The sequence below is a fragment of the Ornithodoros turicata genome, chromosome 10, assembly GCF_037126465.1.
Source record: "Ornithodoros turicata isolate Travis chromosome 10, ASM3712646v1, whole genome shotgun sequence".
In the NCBI taxonomy this organism is placed as follows: Eukaryota; Metazoa; Arthropoda; class Arachnida; order Ixodida; family Argasidae; genus Ornithodoros; species Ornithodoros turicata.
In genome coordinates, this window is record NC_088210.1 from 19,719,369 (window position 1) to 19,740,051 (window position 20,683).

The 20,683-nt window shown below is 46.0% G+C and overlaps 3 protein-coding genes across 3 annotated transcripts; 2 read left to right on the forward strand and 1 right to left on the reverse strand.

The window, feature by feature from the left end:
* The first annotated feature begins 1,362 nt into the window (after positions 1–1,362).
* On the forward strand, positions 1,363–4,760 carry LOC135370337 (uncharacterized). Its single transcript, XM_064604057.1, has 6 exons — positions 1,363–1,535; positions 2,203–2,306; positions 2,372–2,413; positions 3,803–3,853; positions 4,538–4,591; positions 4,655–4,760. The coding sequence occupies exons 1-6, from the start codon at positions 1,448–1,450 to the stop codon at positions 4,739–4,741; spliced, it is 426 nt and encodes a 141-aa protein (XP_064460127.1). The 5' UTR covers positions 1,363–1,447; the 3' UTR covers positions 4,742–4,760.
* Positions 4,761–10,783: 6,023 nt separating this feature from the next.
* On the forward strand, positions 10,784–17,371 carry LOC135370887 (rab5 GDP/GTP exchange factor-like). The gene is made up of 8 exons (XM_064604785.1): positions 10,784–11,321; positions 11,687–11,826; positions 11,887–12,005; positions 12,924–13,044; positions 13,106–13,333; positions 14,099–14,364; positions 14,848–15,087; positions 16,255–17,371. The coding sequence occupies exons 1-8, from the start codon at positions 11,080–11,082 to the stop codon at positions 16,585–16,587; spliced, it is 1,689 nt and encodes a 562-aa protein (XP_064460855.1). The 5' UTR covers positions 10,784–11,079; the 3' UTR covers positions 16,588–17,371.
* Positions 17,372–17,880: 509 nt separating this feature from the next.
* On the reverse strand, positions 17,881–18,612 carry LOC135369755 (centromere protein K-like). Its single transcript, XM_064603271.1, has one exon. It carries the CDS (start codon positions 18,610–18,612, stop codon positions 17,881–17,883), a length of 732 nt encoding a protein of 243 aa, XP_064459341.1.
* Between the last annotated feature and the right edge of the window lie 2,071 nt (positions 18,613–20,683).

Here is a 20,683-nt window from a genome sequence, read left to right on the forward strand (position 1 = left end):
TTACTGTGCATTTATGCCGAACACATGTGCCGAACCGTTTCGGGATTATTCTTGACGTACACCAAAGTGTTTGGGGCATCGTGTCAGTCCAGATGAAACACATTCACTCGAGGTTTTCCTCAATGCATAAATGTTGTGTGTAGACGTTCTAAATAGCGTATTTTTGCGGCTTGTAAGTGTCTGCACACATAGTGTATTCAGAGGGTGTCTAACCTACGGAGGCGAACTGCAACAACACAACAACTGGGCAAATAATAAAACAAGCAACTGTTCTGTTCAAAGTGTTATATTTTATATTATATATAAGCTGGAAAAATCAGAAGACGACAAAGAGCTTACAGGAAAACACAAAGGGGAGTTTATTAACACATATAGGGATAGGGGTCGACGTTTCGGCAGTCAGCGCTGCCTTTGACGGGACGGTCCCGTCGAAGGCAGCGCTGACTGCCGAAACGTCCCTTTAAATAAACTCCCCTTTGTGTTTTCCTGTAAGCTCTTTGTCGTCTTCTGATTTTTCCAGCTTATTTCATTCTCGTGGTCAACCGCCCTCCCAAGCTTCTATTATATTATATATATTAAACAATAAACTTCTATTCTAGTTGAAATGTTGCAGGATTCGTGCCAGCCAGACGCACTACCAGCAGTCAGCAGTGTGCATCGGTGTCCTTCTGTATGAGCGGTTTCTGAATATCCCTGTTCTCCATACCTTTGTGTGGATACCGGTTATGCGAGTCAACCTCTTTGACATCAATTTATTTCATGTGTTTCAACTGAAAAGCTTCTTGAAAAAGCGGCCATGAGTGATGCGGCGCGATCTTAGGGGGTTAATTCCGGCCCAACCTCCTGGTGTGACGTAATCTGGTCCGTGCGACGTAGCATCTGACATCAGTGTGCAGGCAGCAGCCTAAAGACACATTATGTACCAGCCAGTCCGCGCACTTTCCTTTTGGTCGGTCTTTAACCAACTCAAGAAAAGGTGCGTGGTCCCTGATGAATTAGCCTAGGCTAATTGTCATCCCCACCTCATTTCCTATCGAAAATTCGTCTGCTGCAGAAACGGCGCACCGCGGACTCTCTACGTCACGAAATGACGTCAGCGCCACTCGGGCTCTCTGAAAGAGCAAAGGGGTTCCTCGTGGCTGTGCACATCAAAGATCTCGTGCGCTCGCGCGAGGTCTGTACTCCTGTAATGGAGGTGGTGGAGGTAATGTAACCGCTGTACTCCTGTAATGGAGGTGGCCTTCGGTCGACTACTGAGCGGATTCAGAGCTGAATCCAACCCATCATGCAGTGAGAAAGGAAAAGTATCACTGATCAAACAGATCGCTTTTGCCGCCCGAAAAACAAAGAGAGGGCGTAGCAGTAAGGCAAAGTATATGGATTCAGCTGCAGGCATACTACCGGGAAATATTGAGCGTGTAGCATCCCTGCAGTCCTCCCTGCAAACATGAAAGTTTCTCGCCTCTTTCCGCTGCTGGTCTGCATCTGGCTACACCTAACAGCGTCGGGAGCTGAATATTGTGGACCTACACCTGGTATGTGTTGTCGAAGCGTGGTAACCACCGAACCGAACCAGTGAAACGACTAAGATATATATTTGCTACGCACTGCAACAAACCAGTATATTCATCCGCATTGCCTCCGACGGATACGAGAGAGAGAGAGAAAAAGGTTAATTGGTTCTTGGGGTTGGATTAGATTAGAATTAGAGAAACTTGTTAGTTAATTAATTATTTCTCACAATTAGATTGATTAGAATTAGAGAAATTGACTGCATGATTCTAGGAAGCGTAGACTTTCTATAATTTAGTTGTACGTCTTCTGTGACACCCTGTATACCATCATTGTTATATGCCTGTGTTTGTACAGAGAGCGGTGTGTAGTTGCGTTTTCTTTTTTTACGTAACATAACTATGCGATTTGTATATTATCGTAACACATTCAGGTATTTTTTTGTTCTATTTTGATTTTACTTTCATGGGCATACTTCGTGGGTATAATATTAAAGAAGAAGCCGTCAATGTTTAGAGCACAGGATGTTCTTCCGGTTGGGTAATATTTATGACCCTTCGAGTCTCGTACAAATCGAAAGTAATATGTCTTTGAGGGTGCAAAATAAGTTTGAATCCGACAATGGAAAACAATTTTACTACCCCAAAACCAATGTGAAATGACGCTTCCGCATATGTCCGTTCTTCGCAGAAGACGCACAGATGCTGGCCGTGCTGAAGGCAGCTGCGGACATGTTGGTCGGGTGTGTCGAAAACCTTTACCAGCACCCAGTTCCTAGTGCTCTACTACATGAGGTACAGTGTGTCATTTCAGCATCACACGTCATTGGTTGGATGATCTGTGAAGTTTTCATACGCAGGGAGTCCAGCTATTGTGCAAGAACTACGAGATGTGCCATGAGGTAAGTGCATTGTGATGTGGAACTTGACATATCTTCAGGAGCCCATCCTTGTGGATAATGTGCGTGTTGCATCACAGTTCCTACGAGGGTTTCCCCTCCATTGGGTTTTCATGTCTTATCCTTTGAGCGGGAGAACATACACACAGTAGTATTTTTCTCTAATACTCTATGCCAGTAACCGTGTGTTCACACGTGCGACATCCTCACGGAGTATTCTAGTGGAAGAAAAAACGAAAACATTGCTCACGGAGCCAAGGTTCCGTCCCGTGTTATGTTGAACATTCACACAATGCCGGAATATCGGGAGTGGCGCACACTTAGCAGACGACGCTTAGCAGATGACACTGTCAGCGTCTTCTCCAGTCGTCTGCTACGAAATATCTTGTGGCTGTGTCGCACGATATTCCCCACGGTTAGCAGCGTACGAAGACACGACGTTGCGCGCTCGCGATCACGTGACAGCAGAAAGCTGTGACGTTTGTCGCATCTTCCGCTGTAGCATTCTGGGGAATGTCAGTCAGCTGTCTGTGCTAAACATGGTGCTAAAGCCACTGTGCAGCTCCCCAATTTCCCTCTCCCTCGTATTGCCCGTGTAGCGTCCTCATTGGTCGCTCTCCCAAACAAGGGGCCAACATTTCAAGGATGAGACGTACGTGGTTTCCTTCCTTCGTTTCTTTCTTACACTCTTATTGCTACCTCGTGATTGGACAGACACATCGTCACGCGTGGTTTCGCTCTATAGGGATCAGTGGTAAGGAGACCCCACGAAGAAGGAAGGCCTGAGCGTGTGCCATGGCTTAATTTAATTTAATGACTTAATTTAACCAACTGGTTATTTTATTAATTATGCTAATTGGTGAATTGATAACTACCTAATTAGTACGTATAATTTATTTAATTACGTCCGTTTAGTTAATACGGAACCGTAACGGCAGAACGTTACCTGAAAAAGTGTAACCCCCCCCCCCCCACACACACACACACATGAACCATCGGAAAGCCGTAAAACCTGCGTAAGATAAAAGAAAACGATATGGAACAGGGTGGTCAGGCAGACGAAACAAACTCCACCACTCCACGACTTCAGAGACACACCGCCATATTTCACTAAGAAATCGCCAAGTACACAACCAGGACATGCACGTCTGGCGGGCGATAATCTATTGAGATGCGCTGTCAGTGCAAATCTCCCATCAGTATCAATCACTGTGATTATATGACCATCACCACTGCATCGAAATTGTATCGCAATTGGGAATTGCCTTGTCAGATTCCTCCTTCCTCAACTTGACCTAAAGTCATCATGGCAAACAGATATCGCGAAGACCCTCGAGATACCCGACTGGAGCTGAGCGAACCCCGTTGTACATAACATGTCACCTTTTGCAGAAGGGTACTACAAGGAGCCAGTGCTACGTTGACCTAATCACAGAATTCTTGGTGAGCGCTATACTCTGTTGCGTTGTCCAGACATCCGCACTTGCATGCGTACGTGTCGTTATAGAATCAAGGACGAGTCAACACACCCTTCCCCCTCATAGCTGAAAAGTCCGTCCTTATAAATGGCAATCCTCGCAGAAGCCACTCAGTCAGAATTGTTATACAGTACGAAAACTGTCCGATAATAAAATAGAGAGTTTTAGCAGGCCGTTGATAACGTGACTTGCGTCGAACCGTATCAACCGGAACCAATCAGTGGATAAGATTCTGAGTCACGCACAACTGCGATTGGTTCCGATAAGCACGATAACCTTATCAGCGGTATACTAAAACTCACTAATATGTTGTATGATAACAGATGCGATAACGAACGACGTCCGATAACGGTGCCGGTACGGTCATCGGACTGTGACGCCCGAATAGTTGCGGTTGGTGGTTTAATATTTTTGACAACTGATAGTTAATAAATGAATTAAGTTTGAATCAAGTATCGCAATGTAGTGTGTGCATCATTGTGCACTGTGCAGTAATAGGGGTAGGTCGTACTGAAGCTAAAATTGTGTAAAAAAAAAAACAGACCGCACTTCATATGAAACATCATGCACAGTGCCGAAGTACAGAACAGAACAGTACAGAACTCAAGAAACAAAAGGTTCTGATAATCGGAAGGGTTACTCCTTGCAGGGCAGCGTGCCGAACTTCCCGCACAATCCGGCTGAAACCTCATTCAAAGTGGTGGTAAGCTTCTCCGCAGAGAATAATCTTCCAGACCGTTGATACAGGTCTTTATCTTCCATGCAGGGATGTATGATGTCGGCGAAGGCCTTACCCCGGGACAAGGCAAAGTTCTTCGCTACACTTCATTGGCTCCTGCTCTTGCTCAAGTAGTGTCGTTGTGGCACGGAACGATAAACAGCCCAGGTGGTTTACTAAGAGAAATGGTCTCTCTGTCTCCCGTCAATGCCACCATGCACTATATACTTCACTTATATATATACACTTCACTTTCGCAGGGACATTCATGGAGGCTGCAAGTCGAGGATGCATTCTCCCTAAAAACTGCGGGATTTTAATAATTAGAGCAGACGAGGAACATATTCCATTGAAACGTTGTATAGAACGCTTTCAGAATGCCTGCTCCTTCGTTCCACGAGCCAGACAAGACATAATAATTGCGAGTATAGATTTACAGTCAGCCTATTTGTGTTTCGACACGTTGCACGCGCCGCGGTGTAATACTGAGGATAATTTCGACCTCCTGGCGTTATTTTGACGTGGGCGGGAAATCTCCGACACACGGTGCTGGAAGGAGTGTTTACCTCCCCCCACGTTGATACTGTCCTCGGCTGTGCATGAAATCAGCTCAGCGAGCCAACACATTACTGACTGAACTGACTGAGCTACCAAGGCCGTCTAGACAAGGCCAGCTGCTAGAATGCACACAGGAGCCATGTCGTTTTCGCGCGTATAAACATCAAAGAGAACAAAGAAGTGTTTTTTTTTTCTTGCGTGCGTGCGTGTGTGTGTCTTCGTGGGAGGCGATGGCACATTTTGGGGTTTCTGGGAAGAACGAAGTAGAAGTATTTTTAAAAATACCACAAAAATGATAAAAAGCAGCAAGTACGGCACTGTAATGGCATGGGACCCAGACCTCTATAGCTCCCCCAAGTATTTGGCGACACTCCCCTGCTTTTCTTTCATGTGCGCTCCCGATAGGTTCGTTTATTAGTAGTAGTACTATTAACGATTCGTGGGACTACTTTTAGAGCCTCTTCATCCGCCATGCCTGCTGCAGGAGCGGACCCAGGAGCTTTCTGAGGAGGGGGTCCAGCCATGGACAGTAAGGCAGACACGCGATCTAGGGTCAATCAAACACTATGTGAAGACAGAAATTGAGTATGGGGGTCAGGACATCCGGACTCCCTCACCCCCTCTAGATCCGCCCCTGCTGCTGTCTGTCCCGTGTTTCTGTTTTGTTGTCCATCGTTGGCGCCGGGAGTGTATTGAAAAAGACGAAGACTCAGTATGCATATCCGGTGATCACGCGCATCTTCCGTCATTCGATTCATGACCATTAAAGAAGCACAACGTCTCTGACCAGTTGTCTGATTGCTTACATTTTATCGCAGCTTTAGAACCATGTCGGCAGTAATACATACATTTTTTATACCGTCACTACAATTATGCCCCTCCTCCCCTGTGGAATCCTGATACCACTGCAAGGAACTGCCTGCAGCACTTTCGTATCACCTATAGGGCTATACCAAACCAGAACCCAGGAGAAGAACGAATATTGCGCTCTTGAGAGGAGACTGTCGTTCCATTCTCCAACGTCTAGTGACACTCGTGGCTTCCCGCCAATGGACAACTGACATTCTTCCCCAATCTGTGCCGAGAAGATTTGATCCAACGCTCGCTTTCCGCATGCCCCGAAACACTTCTTGCCAAGATGCTGCATTGATTCATCGCATGGGACTCGATGTGGCTTTTACTGGTCAGTGACGTTACCGCTTCAGACAAGCTGACTCTCCTCTAGATGCTGTCACTGCAGTGCTTTAGAAGATCTAGAGCACATTCTTCTTCATTGCCCACACTACAAGCCTTCCCGAACCGCACTCTCCGGGACCCTTAATCAGTTGGACTCTCGACCCCTCTCTCTCACAATATTGCTTAGTCCATGGCCAAATCTGCCCAGCCCAAAAACGCTCTGCCCTCAAAAGTCTTTTGACCTTTTTGGACACATTAGGAGGAATTGGGTCCATATTGTGGAGGGGCTCATTATTTCATTCCCGGCGTCACCGCCAGCAATGGGGTGGAGTATCGCTTCTGGCCATGAAACTCTCCATTCATCAGCTCGTAATAAAGTTGTTGCTGAACCCAGTTTTACTCAGAGCGTCGAACCGAACCGAAACGGAAAACCGGAATTACAGTAACCCTTATTTTTAGCTGGAACTGAACCGTAATTACTAGCGCCATCTTGGAGCTGAACAGGAACCGAACCGATATAAAAACTTCGGTTACCGATTCAGGATACCGGTTAGGTTAAGGTTGGTGTGTGCCGCCAGTTGTCTATCCCATCGTCTGGTGTCGACATCCATTTTATGTGACATAATACTCGGATCTGGCGGTCCATTCGGTAGCGCGGGACGTACAAGGCCAAGGGTGAAGGAAGTCGTCCTCTCGCCGCCGCTTATAGAAGATGCGCCGCGTTTGCATCAGCAGTGCATTGTACCAACATCATGTGGAACATTAAAAACGTAGCCAAAGAACCACTATCTTCAATATGGCTGCATTGCACCGCTGCTGCAAGTGTGCCGTGACTCGCCTGTCACAGCAGTTCACTCCTTCCACATTGGAAGCATTTGCACCTTGGCAGTGGCGTATCTAGAGCTACCTGCGCCCATGGCAACATGGTCAACATGATGTCCTTGGGGATGCGTTTTCGTGTGGCCCGCACTAGGTTTCACACTACAACCTCTCTAATGGCGGTTGCTTTAGATCATTTATGAATGTGCCAGGTTGAGTGCCCGACCTGGCACATTCACACCCGACCACATAATGGCGCCCCTGTTCACCTGGCGCCCATGGCACCTGTCCACACCTGCCACACCCTAGATACGCCACTGCACCTTGGAAGTGCCCAGGCGCCGACAGCTGCGGCTGCGGCGTGGCGTACTTCTATAGTTTCGAGTTTCGAGAGGACGCTGGCCGAAGTTGTGCCAGTCTGTCACAATGCAGACGCAAAGAAGGCGAAAGGAAGCGCACGGAGATGAATGCAAGTTTCGGTGAGTGAAGTTCCCTCCAACTATATATATGTTAGTGCATCAACCTCGTGACGACCAAGAAGGCAAGTCTTGATACTTCGATGCGGGCGTTGGAAGTTTATTTTAGCAATAGTGACTAATTCATTTGCCATATGAAGATATGCTACATAAAGAATATGTTCCACTTCCAGATGACGTGTTACCGCTATAATCTAGGCATATCGGTTTCGCTTTTTTTTTTTTTTCGCAATTTAAATCATATCCTGCGGGGGTTGGGTGACGTGATGATTTGAGCGGTCTGCCTGCATAGATTGGCTGCACGTTGCTCGGGGAAGGGATGAAAGGAGGTCCTGTTGGTAAACAGGAAGAAAAACGTAACTAAGAGATCTTGTATCATTTTTAGTGGCTACCAATAAGTTTGTAGCATATTAGAACCACGAACCTGTTCCGAACCGGTTAATCGAACCGATGTATTCAGCTCCGGAGCTGAACCGGAACCGAACCTTTATGGCCGAACCCGAACCCAAAAGAAATCGAAAAACGTTTCGGTTCGACGCTCTAGTTTTACTGTTAATTGGAGCAATCGATATCGATTCATAGTTTAGGACCATACCATATTATATGGGGAGGGGTTCTACGGGGATTATGCGGCATCCAATGAGACAGCAGGAGAAGCGCGCGCATGCCTATCGTGTGCGTGTGGATTGGGAACGGGGCCGGTCGTAGTGTTCCGTACATGCGCGGCATGATGCGCGTTGATGCATTTTTCAATATCGATTTACTTAATTGTAAATCAGGAACATGAATTGTAAACTGTTGATAAAAAATGTTGCACTGACAACGATTCTCTTCACGTCCTTCGGACAGCGACACCTTTCCGCTTCGTATTCGCTGCTCCATGGTGTGTGGCACGCGCGTGCACGCGTAAAAGCTCCAATGGATGTACCCGATGCACGTAGAGGTGTGCGCCGTGGGCATTTTTTCCGGCGGCGGCGTAGAGCACGTTGAAGGACCGGCGGCGGCGGTGTCAGCGGCGTCACGCCGATGCTGTCTTCTCGGCGTGAGCCCCGTGGGCTGTCAATATGTGTTCTCTTCTCCGACGGGGACGCACGGACAGCTCAGAGCGGGGGTATTTTCTCCATCATAGACACTGAGACGGTAGCCGTATTTATTGTACCTTGCGCCATACAAGCACATCAGCACTGGATAGTACGTATTATGAAAGAAAACCGAACACATAAAGGAACATTAGGAGAAGTAAATCACTTCGAGAAGGTCGTCGCCCAAGAACTTCGACAGGGCACGTTAAGGGCCGGTTTCGCTGGAGAAAACAACACAGCTAGACAATCAGAACGACGCGCCATCCCTTTAATGGTAACTGCACGTAACAGTTATAGCGAGCGCCGAACGTTCGCAGGACGACGGCGCGTCAAAGCTCTGTCCACTGATCCAGTGGCTCTTTTTGAGAAACTATCTTAAAGATAGAAAACGATATGACATAAGGCGCACCCACCACGTCATTGAATAGTATTTTTGCAGAGGCTGTAGTTATCATAAGTAATACTATAAAACCCTTCATTCGCAGCTTATTCGCGCTTTAATTTCGCAGCCCTAAATTTTCGCGAATCGAGCAGGGATATGTTCGCAACAACCAAATTTCGCGCGCTCCTCGAGCTCCTCCTGCTCTGCTTTGAAATTTTTGAGTGTCCTTAAAGGTCGCGAATTTTGTCGATTCGCAAAAATCGCGAAAATCAATGGCTCGCGAAATAGAAGGGATTGAGCTAGGCTGGCACGCTTCGCGCGAATTACAAGCCCCGCAATTCCGCGATTGATAACACCCTCTCTGACGGGGTGCTTTCCGCCGGCACACACGCATTATTTCCCACGCACTTTTCGAGCGCAGAAAGAGCGACGGGAGATTCTGAGAGGACCACGTGGTTTGGAGCGATCGAGCTGATTGGTGTAGGCGCTAATCAGTTGGCCAGATGGATCGCTTTCCAACCCAGATAAGGCGAAGCTCGCGTCATTTCTGCGCTCGGAAATTGCGTACTTCTTGTTTCGGCTGGTTTGCATAGCGACATTCAGAGTCGGATATTTCAACATACGTGCGCGTTTAAGAATTTCTTAAACATGGAATGGCTTCCGAGGAATATATTCCGTTCTGCTATCTCGCTTTTGCGCGGAATCCACTAATTAAAGAATTAATGAATTTTAGGTAATTGATTATTATGTAGTTACATACTTCCTTCGAGAACATATTCGCCTGACCAACTCAAAAACGGCATATATTTTGTTCCGCTAGATTTTTTTAAATTTTGTAACGAATAAAAAACAAAATACACTCTGTATGGATAATGACCAGTGTCATGGTGTTGGTGGATGAACGGCAAACAACCTGCAGGAATTGAGTGACAAGTTTCCGTGGAGTTGTACCTCCAGGGTCGACTATGAAACGAAATTGTATAGCATGAACAGCATATTAGTGATAAAATTCTTACTCCTAAAAACACCACAAATGAAGCTTGGGTCCTAAGAACAAAAATACTAGGTATAGCAGAGATTTTTTTATAGAAATGGATCAAAATGGGCACGTTATACAGTCGCGCCGATTTTTCAAAACCGGCGGCGGCGGCGGCGGCGCGCCGACAGTTTTGGCACGGCGGCGACGGCGAGGTCCAGACCACCGGCGGCGGCGCTTCGGCGCGGCGGCGCACACCTCTAGATGCACGAGCTAAAGCGACGCTCACTGCTTAGTGCCGAAGTAAAAAAGAGTCCGGTATAATTCTCATTGCAGATTCGTAACGAAGTCAATTATTTGAATTATGACAACAAGTGCGAAATGAACATCGCGTGGAAGTGAACTTGTTTTCGCATTTTAGTGCCCCTTTAACTTGTGAATGTGGAAGCGCACATACAACACTCAAATTTCCCGCGTCGGCGGAACACAGGTCAGTCGTACAGTCCTAGTCCAGTGGTGAGGTCTGCAGAAGGAGATTTTTCATCCTGGATTTAAAAAACACTGTTCACTCGACAACAAGAAAACTTGATAACACATTTATCTACCGATTTGCTTGTCATATCTACTTCGCCCCGCGGAGGTGCTCCCTGGATGACTAATCACCGATCATCTTTTCGCCTGTGCACATGGGCATATTTCCTTTTCCTCTTTATTTGCTTTAGTCATTCCGGTCATATGTATGCTGTATGAGTCAAGTTCGCGTGGGTTCCGTGTAGCCCATTTTTGACTGCTGTTAATCAGCCCAGCCAGTATATGTCAACATTCATCTGAACGCAAAAGGGAGTTGCGGCTGACGCTCATACTACCAGTTGTGATCACGAGTTTAGTGCAGTGAAAATTATAAAAGAAAATTAATCTCACCTATGCAATTAAGTGTGCTTTCGAGATAGTGAGAGACACAATTGCACGATACGGCGAGCTGTGACAACACGAAAAGCACCGAAATGTCGGAATCTCGCAAGCTTGGAAGCTTATTACAAGAGATGCAATGGGATCTCAAATGCCGACAAGGATGCAGTTTCTACGGCAATCCGGAATGGGACGGTTACTGCTCCAAGTGCTTCAAGGAACGTCGTGCGCAACAGCAACCTGATGCACAGTTAGCGTGCCATACAGCCACAGAAAGTACGCCACTAGAGACTGCGCGATGCCGAACACCAAGTCCGCACAGCTTCACATCTAGGAGGTAAACACTCTTCCCTACAGACTAAAGGCTCGTAGATGTGGTTATTTAATGTGCAGTCATTAGCGAAAATAAAAGTGACCAGAATCGATGGTACAAATTTTAAAGTTTGCGTGTACAAGGTGGCTGTGTAAATGCAGATCCTTCTTTCAAATGCAGCAGATCAGTTAGTGATGACACATTTTATTCCATTGTAGGAAGAGTTCTACATATGTCATTCGTGAGATGCAGTCGAAATGTGTAATCGTGATATTTATCATGTGTATAACTTAACATACAAAGTGCAGTTGAAAGAATAAAAAAAAAAATCAATGTCTGCATCCTTGAAATAGACCTGTGCGTTGATACATACTGGGATCAATATACAGGCTATCCCGTAGTGCCAGTGAATCTCCCGAGGCACCAGCAATGGCTCCTTTCTCACGCTTTGCTGAAAAGAAGCGCCAACATGCAGAGAAGCGTGCCAAGACATTTAAAAATATTATCCGGAGGACAAACACATTAAAAGGTGAGGCTCGTTTGGTGCGACAGCCTTTGCCGAATACTCTACTGGCAACATTCCCCACAGAGAGTTCAAGCAGTAAAGAGGTACAGCTCAGCAGTCTGGAGAGCAACCCAGCTGCGAAGGAGCTCAAGGATTTCCTACGGGGACTCAAGGATACTGCAGCATATGATCTCATCAAGCAGGTATAGCAGAAACGTAATGTTGGATTTTAAAATACAAGCTGCGCAAATATTCAGATTGTTCAAATACTGTAGTGGATAATTGTGTATTCGATTTGAATTGCAATTTGAATTTAATTGCGCTCTGAATCGAATATGGAATTCTATATTCATATTTCGAACTTCCTCAGTTCTTCCAAACCGAGTATGTTCGAATATTTCTGAAAACGCCACAAGACAGGACATAAAACAGATTGAGCATTACTTAATTATCTGTATATATCCGTGTATGGGCATGTTTGTATTCATACATGACATATGCCCCATCCAGTGTGTTACACTAGCCAACGCTTGGATGGTGCTTAGAAATTCGAACCGTTTTTCTCCCGTAATGACTCTTTTTTTTTTCTTTTCCTTCTTTCCACATGCCATTACACTATGGAATTGTTTACCCTCATTCATCACGTCAGTTGTGAAATCATACATAATTTAAATCCGCTCCTTTTTTTTACTTTGTAGTGTTACCAATCCATGTTACTCTTGTTAAGCAACTAGTTTTATGTGATATTGTATTACTTTTCCTGTGTTAATGCATTTTCTGCTTTTGTTTTGTTTTATTTTTTGTTGATGTTCTGTATATCTGTTTCATTGCAGTTATGCTTTCTCCATGTAATGCCCCAAGGCTCTTGGAGCACCACAATAAATAAATAAACAAACATGTCCTTGGTTCAGGTTTTGCTTCATATTCATTTCAGTTATATAACTATTTGCTTCGTTAGTTCCAGGGCGACTATTAACGCAGGCTTATTAAAATCCCAAAGTACTACTATTATTAGATAGCAGTTTTAGGTTTTCCATTGCAGGACTACTGGGACGAAGCCAGAATTTTGCAACCTGTATGCTAGTGCTGCCTTAACCTTTTTTCCAATGACATTTCTTCAGGTAAAGGCAATCGTGGAAAAGGTGCAGAAAGTGACACGAACCCTGGACGATCTCTCTGACATGGTGCAGGACTTTTATCAGAACATGCACGATCGCTTCGAACGCAACTCTCACTACCAAGGTTGGGACAACGTCGCTTGTGTGTCTGCTGAACAAACATAAACGTGAGCTGTCATTTCCAGAACTAGAACCAGAACAAGTGGAGCAGCTTATGGACTTGATGGAGAACTACCTTATGAGCCTCCTGCACAAGATGGTATTCGAGTTTATTTCCACGGCAGATGAGGAGAAGGATCTGGCCATACAGAAACGCATACGTTCTCTCAGTTGGGTGGCTGCGCGTCACTTGGAACTCGACTTGGATGACCAGCACCCGCCAGTGCGCGACATCATCGATCGTGCCATTACAGGTTAGGTGCTTTTGAAGGAGTATGGGAGGAACATACCCCCCCTTTTTTTTGCCACGTGTTATGATCATGCTACCATAATGGAACTGTGACGCAGAATATATCCTACGGGAAGCATACGCTTCCTGAGAAAATTAGTTCCGAAATGATCCGAGCGCCATTATTGGTGGCCGAGAATCGTCGCTATAACGCAGGAGTGCACATGCCTCATTTTTGTGCACATGAGATGATGTCGCAGACTGGAAGCTGAGGGGAGAGGCTTTTCTGATCCACCAGCTCCCATGGCATAGTGGTTAAGACGATCGCTTTCCACGCCGAGACTGGGAGGTGACACGGGTTCGAATCCTGTCACCAGCTGTGCTCTCTGAGGTTTTCCCTGGGTTTTCTGAAGGCTTTCCAGACACACAGTCTGCACAGCTCCACTTGAAGTCTGCCGAAAACGCACACTAACCCCCCCTGTCCCCCACTCCTTCCTGCTGTCCTCACTCCATCTGTCCACGTCTGTACCCCGCTCATAGCCACAGTTGCTTCACGGCGCTAACGCGGAACTTAAAAAAAAAAAGCTTTTCTGACCCGCGAGACTGCACTCTCTTGCACACCAGGATTGCATGCTGCGCTCGTACTTTTTGTGCAAATATGTATTCCAGGGCTTGTAATCCTAACTTGTATACTCCTCTTGGCATATTTTTAAATTTTTTCTTCGAGTCCTTCCATGCCCCTTTTGAGGCAGGGAGATTTTCATCTAACAAAGTACTACTTGGCACGCAGACATTATCGAGATGGATTCCAGGCAGAGCCCGAGGGACAAACTCGAGTGTGTGGTGCGTTGCAGTAAGCAGCTGTTTGCAGCTCTGCAGCAGGGCAGGGGCCCACAAGGTGCTCCAGCATCGGCGGACGAGTTCTTGCCTGCCCTGGTGTACGTGGTGCTGCGAGCCAACCCACCATTGCTGCACTCGAATATAAAATATGTCACCCGCTTCAGTGCCCCTCAAAGGCTGATGAGCGGCGAGGCTGGCTATTATTTCACAAACCTGGTAAGTAATCGTGAAAATGTGTGCATACATTTATGACAGTATCGCGTAGGATGATGTAAATTGATGGTTCCTAGTGTTCCCAATATATCTAGGCAATCTGAAACGATCCAGGGGACAGGGAGAGGGCATAGTGGAGAGGGGATGTACTGGCGTATTCCGTATGGTTGGCTGCTATATGGGCTCGCGTTTCTTCTGCCAAAGAAACATGCACTGTGCCATTGTGGTGAAGCTCGGTGCAGACAGTTCACCTTTACAGATTACAGACAGTACCAGCATGTGGGAGCCCAAGCAGAGGGTGCATAATTGTGCTGCTAAATACGGGACCTATATATATATTACGGGACCTATACGGGACCTAACGGGACACTTAGATAACTGGATGCCACCATGGGACCTGTTGACCCGCATAGTGCCTGTCAAAAATGGGATGATGTTAGGTATTTGGTAGTCAGAAAAGAGAGTACATAATCTCGTTTGGTGCAGTGTTGCGCAGTTGCATTCATCGAGAACCTGACGGCGGAGTCGTTGAATCTACCAGTCGACGAGTTCGAGAGGTACGTGTCTGGAGAGAGCGTGCCCCCAGGAAGAAGCTACAGTCGGGGGGCCAGCGAGGCGCTGCGTCTCATGTACACCAACTTGGCTGTCCTCGGGGACTTGAGGCAACGACAGCAACGTGTTGCAACCGACACCTCTGTCTTGCGACAACAGATTCAGGGTTTCAGGGTAAGCTCAGATTCTCTTCAAAGGCCAGCAACAGGACTTGTGTAACAACGGAACCAGCTTTTCTGCTGCGGAAAATTGGCTGGGAATTACGGTAGATATTCTGCAGCAAGTGCTTGCACGTCTCATACCCCAGATGCACTGCCGCGCACAATCTGGAATGGCGCGCAATCCTGCCGGATACGCCTGTGCCTTCTGCGCTTCTCGTTCGGGATCCAGGTTTTCATTTAATGCCGTCTGACGAGAGCTTGGCAGAATACCCGCTGAAGTTTCAAATTAAAAGGTAACATTGGTTCAGAAAATGTCTGCTGGAATGAAATTCACATTAAACCAAATAACTTCTATGAGGACCAGCTATTTTTGCGTTTGTCCATGTTTTTTTTTCGTGTGGGCCGCCACCATCTTGTCGGCCTGGAGCCCGCAGGGCAAGTAGGCGAGGGAGAAAGGAAGCCACTGTGCTTGCGCCAAACCTCCTTGAAATGCATAAACCCGTTCGCGGATGGATGACACGTGCCCCTGTTGTTGTTGTCAGTTGCCAAGACTCGCTTTGTCCGCACCTGAGGGCGATCATGATCACTACCTAATCACGATTGCATGCGATGTAGATCTTGCATCAGTGCATTTGGGGTTCATGAAGAAAAGGCAGAAAAAATCAAAAATAAAGCACTCTTTTAACCACGACATGCTATATTATAAAGACCATGTCATAATCGGCAACCCCTATGAGAAGCCTGCCCCCTATGGGCGCTACTCATCGGCCCGCGAGACCTGCATCATGATTGGACAATGAAAATTTGAATTTTGAACGTGCAGAAGCGGTCGTACGACTACAGTAGCACCGTAGCAGACGACAGCAACAGCTCCTATGAAAACGCGTAGAATGATGATGACAATAAACTTTAGAAAGAAGAATGGGGCCGCCACCACTTGTACAAAAATACTAAGGCAAGCTGAAGTTCAAAGTATTGCAGAAATTGAGGAAGCAATAACCGGGCTGATGAGTAGCGCCACCGCTAGCTTCCAAATGTGGCTCCAGGAAGGGGTGCCTATGGCATGGTTGTTATCATCTAGTAGGTCATGGTTTTAGCTGACGTGCGGAACAAACGTTCCCTGTAAAGCAGATATCTGAATTTTAAACACCCCCCATCTTGTCCAACATCTTTCCTGCAGGAAGCTGTATCGCGGGAAGTGGAACAGATACTATCACGCTCACCGCTGGTCCTGCAACCGTACAAGGTTCCCGCCGATCTAGACCTGCGCTTTGTGCCGGCCTTCTTGCGTGACAGTGTCGTCTACGAAGAGCGTCCTCCAGAGCTGTTGCTCGAGCTTGGGCCCGACGGGGAGAACCAGCTTCCCTCTGAAGGTGGAACAGCGGAGGAAGATACGGGCGCAAGTGCTCTGACCGACCCAGAAGCATTTGCATCGACGGATCCGCAGCTTTGTGCCTCCCTCCCTCCACCACTGCAGCCCACTGTAGTGGGAGACGAATTAAGTGGGACCTGAGAAGTGACCTATGCAAGGTCAATATTGGGCTCTCTTGTTTATGCATACTTCCATGTACAGGGGGGTGAGAAAAATTTTTGTGTCTTATTGAGTGCGTACACATCTAGTTGATTGCACGTTACTCGCGTTGGTGCCCTATCCCGATATACCAAAGACAGGCATAATCTTTTATTAAGAACGCAAGTGAACAGGGGCTTGTTTCGAGTAGTGCTCGCAGTGTTTTAGCCGCATCAGCTTACGCCATGGTTTTTGTGAAGTGATGTGATGACATATAGCGAAGAACATCTCTCCAATATAAAACAATCGATATATTTTTTTGTGAGAAAATTTAGCTGAATTGCAACCTGTGTGATGCTCTTCCGACAATATCATACACGTATATAGAAATAATGATGACTAATATAATAGCCTCGTAGTGTTGTCCATGTGGATCAGTGTCACAGCTTAAGTTTTTTTTTGGCAAAGGTTCTACAAATTCGAGGATAAACCAAAAGCCAGGAGTCATGTTACCTACTTGTAAATTGTGCATGCTCGACATAGCACAACCGACATGATTCAAAACTGGACATCTTCATGTCTGCGCATGCAGTACATGAAGTACCCTTGTCATAAAGCATATCAAGCCATTGCATGTTGTCAGTGTGGAATGGTTACCATAAGCACATTCCGTCACCAAACAGAAAGGCCTTTGTTCCCCAAACTCTAGTCCTGCCTATACATTCCATGTGTCTATGGGAAGCCACTGCAAAGCTCAATGAGTGAAATAAATTGCTATCCAATTACATGTTATGTGTGCAGTCATTCTGCAAGCAGTTTTGTTCACGTGGCATCTGTTCGCAACCCCTGTATGAAAGCGATACCACTATGTTCTGCTGCAGAAGCTCCGGCTGTGTGACGTCATTCTCTTCGCGGAGGAGTGAGAGTGTGGGGCTCGGATGAGGAAACACGCCGTCCAGACGTTCCCATAACTCTGCGAGACGCCCACATGGCCGCGGCATTCCTTTTCTCAATGCCGCACCCTCATTGGTTCGTAGGGGAGACTGGGGAATTCCAGCGTACTCTCAACATCTGTCGTCTGTTCCTGTAATTTATTCCATCGAATAACAGTCAAAGTATGGCTCTATTTCACTTGGGATTTTCAGTACCGTTTTCAGTGGTTGCGGAGGTATAAAATGACATTGTAGCATCGAAATCGACGAACATTTAATGCATTAAAAATGGTTTGCTACGGGAACTACACCCATGGAGGACAGGTCTCTGCGATTCAGCCACCCCAAAAAAAACAGGTGGGGCTCAAAATGGGCTAAGGCAGACAAGATTTGGCTTTGTGGGATGTCTCACAGCAACACCGCTGCGGAGAAATATCTCGAGATGTGGTTCCCAGACGTCGCTGCTGGCTTTAAAGTAATGGGCGCTGCTGCTGTTTAGGAGATTTGTAAGTAGCTCGTCAGGTGTCAGGAAACCTTGCCTACTTCTATTACTGATTTTCTTGGTACCAAATGTGGAACAGAACTCTCTTACTTCGGCACTAGTGGGAGATTCGAACTGCGTGTCAAGAAATTTCGAAATCTGTCGCCTTCGCAAAGCAGCGGCTTTTCGCGCAGCAGTAGCCGTTTCTGGAATGTCGTCTGCCTTCTTGTCGGCGGTTGTAATGTCGTGAATGCGACGCGACAACACAGAACATTCGTGTTTCAAGTCTTCACGTTCTTCGTGCACTCTAGTGAGTAACTTTTCCAACACTTCCCTTTGAGACTTGATTTGGTTATGAACCATAACTCTAAGGAGGCCGGGCAATGACTCTTTAGCGACGCCCCGAAGCCACGCTGAAGACACCTGCTTTACGCACGATTTCATAGATTTCAAATATTCCGCTTGGACGTTGGGCTCTGAATCCAAATCCACCAACGGCACTTGCTCGTCTTTGATCTTTAAGGCGTCCTTCAGTTCCTTCTCTGCGTTCCTCCGAATGCGTTTTGAGGTGGTAGTGTCTGGTGCTGGGAGCTTGATAATGTTTTCTGTAGCCATCAATTCAAATACTTGCAAAAACCCTTGCACAAAACAAGCAAAACACTGACTTCAGCAAATCGGCTGGAATTGGATTCTGTTGGATTGGATGAGCCACAGCAGAAGCGGGCGGAAGATATTAAGATATCGCCAGATTTTGCAGCTACAAAACCCGATTTTTGCTCCTGTCATGTCTGATGTCTTTTTAAAACAACAGAAAACACAAGAAAAAAAAAGAGTGCGTTGATTTAGCATTGACAGAATGGCGTAAATGCAGGCTATCTGGTGGCGTATCCAAAATCACGCGTACGTCCAAAAACGTCCAAAACTGTCAAAATTCTCGTTACTTTTATCCAGCCTCGTTTAATCACAGCTTTGCTTTCATCTATGCCTCTTGAACATGCTCTCGAATATGATGCATGATGCTTCCTTTTATATCAGCTGCGTGGTGCTTCACTTCTCGCCAGCTACTCCTTTGTCAGTGCATTTGGTATGAAATCCTTCTCCCCACAGAACTCACACAAGGTTTTTCTGGCTACACTACTGCTCCACTGCTTTATGTTCCAAGCATGTTCCAAGCTTTCAGTTTAAACCAAATGAAGGCGGTAAACACATGCCAGTAAATAGCTCTACCATTCAGCTTTAACAGAAAAACACCCATTTTGCATGTGGGTCATCACTGATGAAACTCGTATGAACGAGAAACAGTGGTCAGCTCACTTTGCTGAATTCTGTAGCATGAAAAAAATGCAGGTAAAAAATATATAGAGGCTGCCTCTGTTGGAAAGGTCCGCAAGGTTTCTCGTTACTCTGGTGATTCCGAGCTCTCTTTATTTACTGCATTGACTATCTAAAACCTATTACATTAATTTAACCTTATACCAAATGTTCTGTGAATAACTGTCATGATCGTAAAGATGTAAATTCAGTGTTAAAAAATCACTATTAAGAGAACAAGCCAAATTTGTCGCGTGTTAAACACAAACAGATGACATGACTGCCCAGCTGTTTGGCCTAGCCTGGAACCGTACTGAAAATTAGCTCTGTGTTGCAGCATTGGTCTTGTATGCATTCATCTAACACACAGTAAAGTTGCTCATTGCTGGATAGTGGACTTGTTTCTAAAAATCTCCTGCAATTCTCTTTTTCATCTAGTGACATTCAGCTCATTCGTTGCATCCTAATAATGTTCAGCAGGCATGAGAAGATAACATCCCTGCCTGGAATTTGCCCTGGTCCTATTCCAATTATGCTGCTTCAACACCCATGTACAGTCTAACTCCTTTATAGCGAACACCTTTTTAACGAAAATACCACTACAGCAATTTTTTTTTCGGTCCCGCTGGAGCCTATTGGTCCAGTAATAGACATCCTTTTTAACGAAAATACCTTTACTGCGAATTTTTTTTGCTGTCCCCTGAGTTTCGTTGTAAAGGAGTTTGACTGTAGTTAGACAGATGCAACAACAATGGCCATGCATGGAAAACAGACTCGCATAAAAAAAATTGACTACAGAAACAGAGTTGGTGTAAATACATGTTTGCATATTCTTTAAAACATGTTGAAATGAAGCCTATTATTAACTGTTTTTTTCAAGCTGTGTACCACACAGTATGGTCCCTGGATGAAATCTTGTCTTTAGTCACTAATTTCAAGAACAACTCGGAGGCTACTAGCACCTAACATGCATAGAGATTGTCTTCACTCAAATAACACCGGTACAAGGTCAAGAAGAAGAAATAAATAAAGAGGATTAGATGTTCTTTTCCCCCAAGTGTGCATGACTATTTTTCGACACTTCAAGGGACTATCGCGTCCGTCGCGTTGCCTCAGAAACTACAGTGCCATTTTATTCCTCATTCATCACCGATAATGATCGGTGATCTCAGCCTGATGTGAATCAGTGGAGTTGTTTCCATGCAATTTGGCGCGTAGCAACCACAGACTATGGATGTTGAGAGCATTCCGGAATTCCTTCTTTGGAAATCTGAGAAAACGTCACTTGGACTAGGCCAATCAGAGAGTGCCCTTTGGCGTGGATAAAATTTGTGTTTGTACAGTGTGTTTGTAACACTGTGTTCCACGGAACATG

Coding starts and splice junctions, on each gene's coding strand:
- LOC135370337 (XM_064604057.1), top strand. CDS start 1,448: ATGAAAGTTTCTCGCCTCTTTCCGCTGCTGGTCTGCATCTGGCTACAC. Junction 1,536..2,202: donor ATATTGTGGACCTACACCTG/GTATGTGTTGTC, acceptor CGTTCTTCGCAG/AAGACGCACAGATGCTGGCC. Junction 4,592..4,654: donor AAACCTCATTCAAAGTGGTG/GTAAGCTTCTCC, acceptor TCTTCCATGCAG/GGATGTATGATGTCGGCGAA.
- LOC135370887 (XM_064604785.1), top strand. CDS start 11,080: ATGTCGGAATCTCGCAAGCTTGGAAGCTTATTACAAGAGATGCAATGG. Junction 11,827..11,886: donor GAGGACAAACACATTAAAAG/GTGAGGCTCGTT, acceptor CATTCCCCACAG/AGAGTTCAAGCAGTAAAGAG. Junction 13,045..13,105: donor ACGCAACTCTCACTACCAAG/GTTGGGACAACG, acceptor TGTCATTTCCAG/AACTAGAACCAGAACAAGTG.
- LOC135369755 (XM_064603271.1), bottom strand. CDS start 18,612: ATGGCTACAGAAAACATTATCAAGCTCCCAGCACCAGACACTACCACC.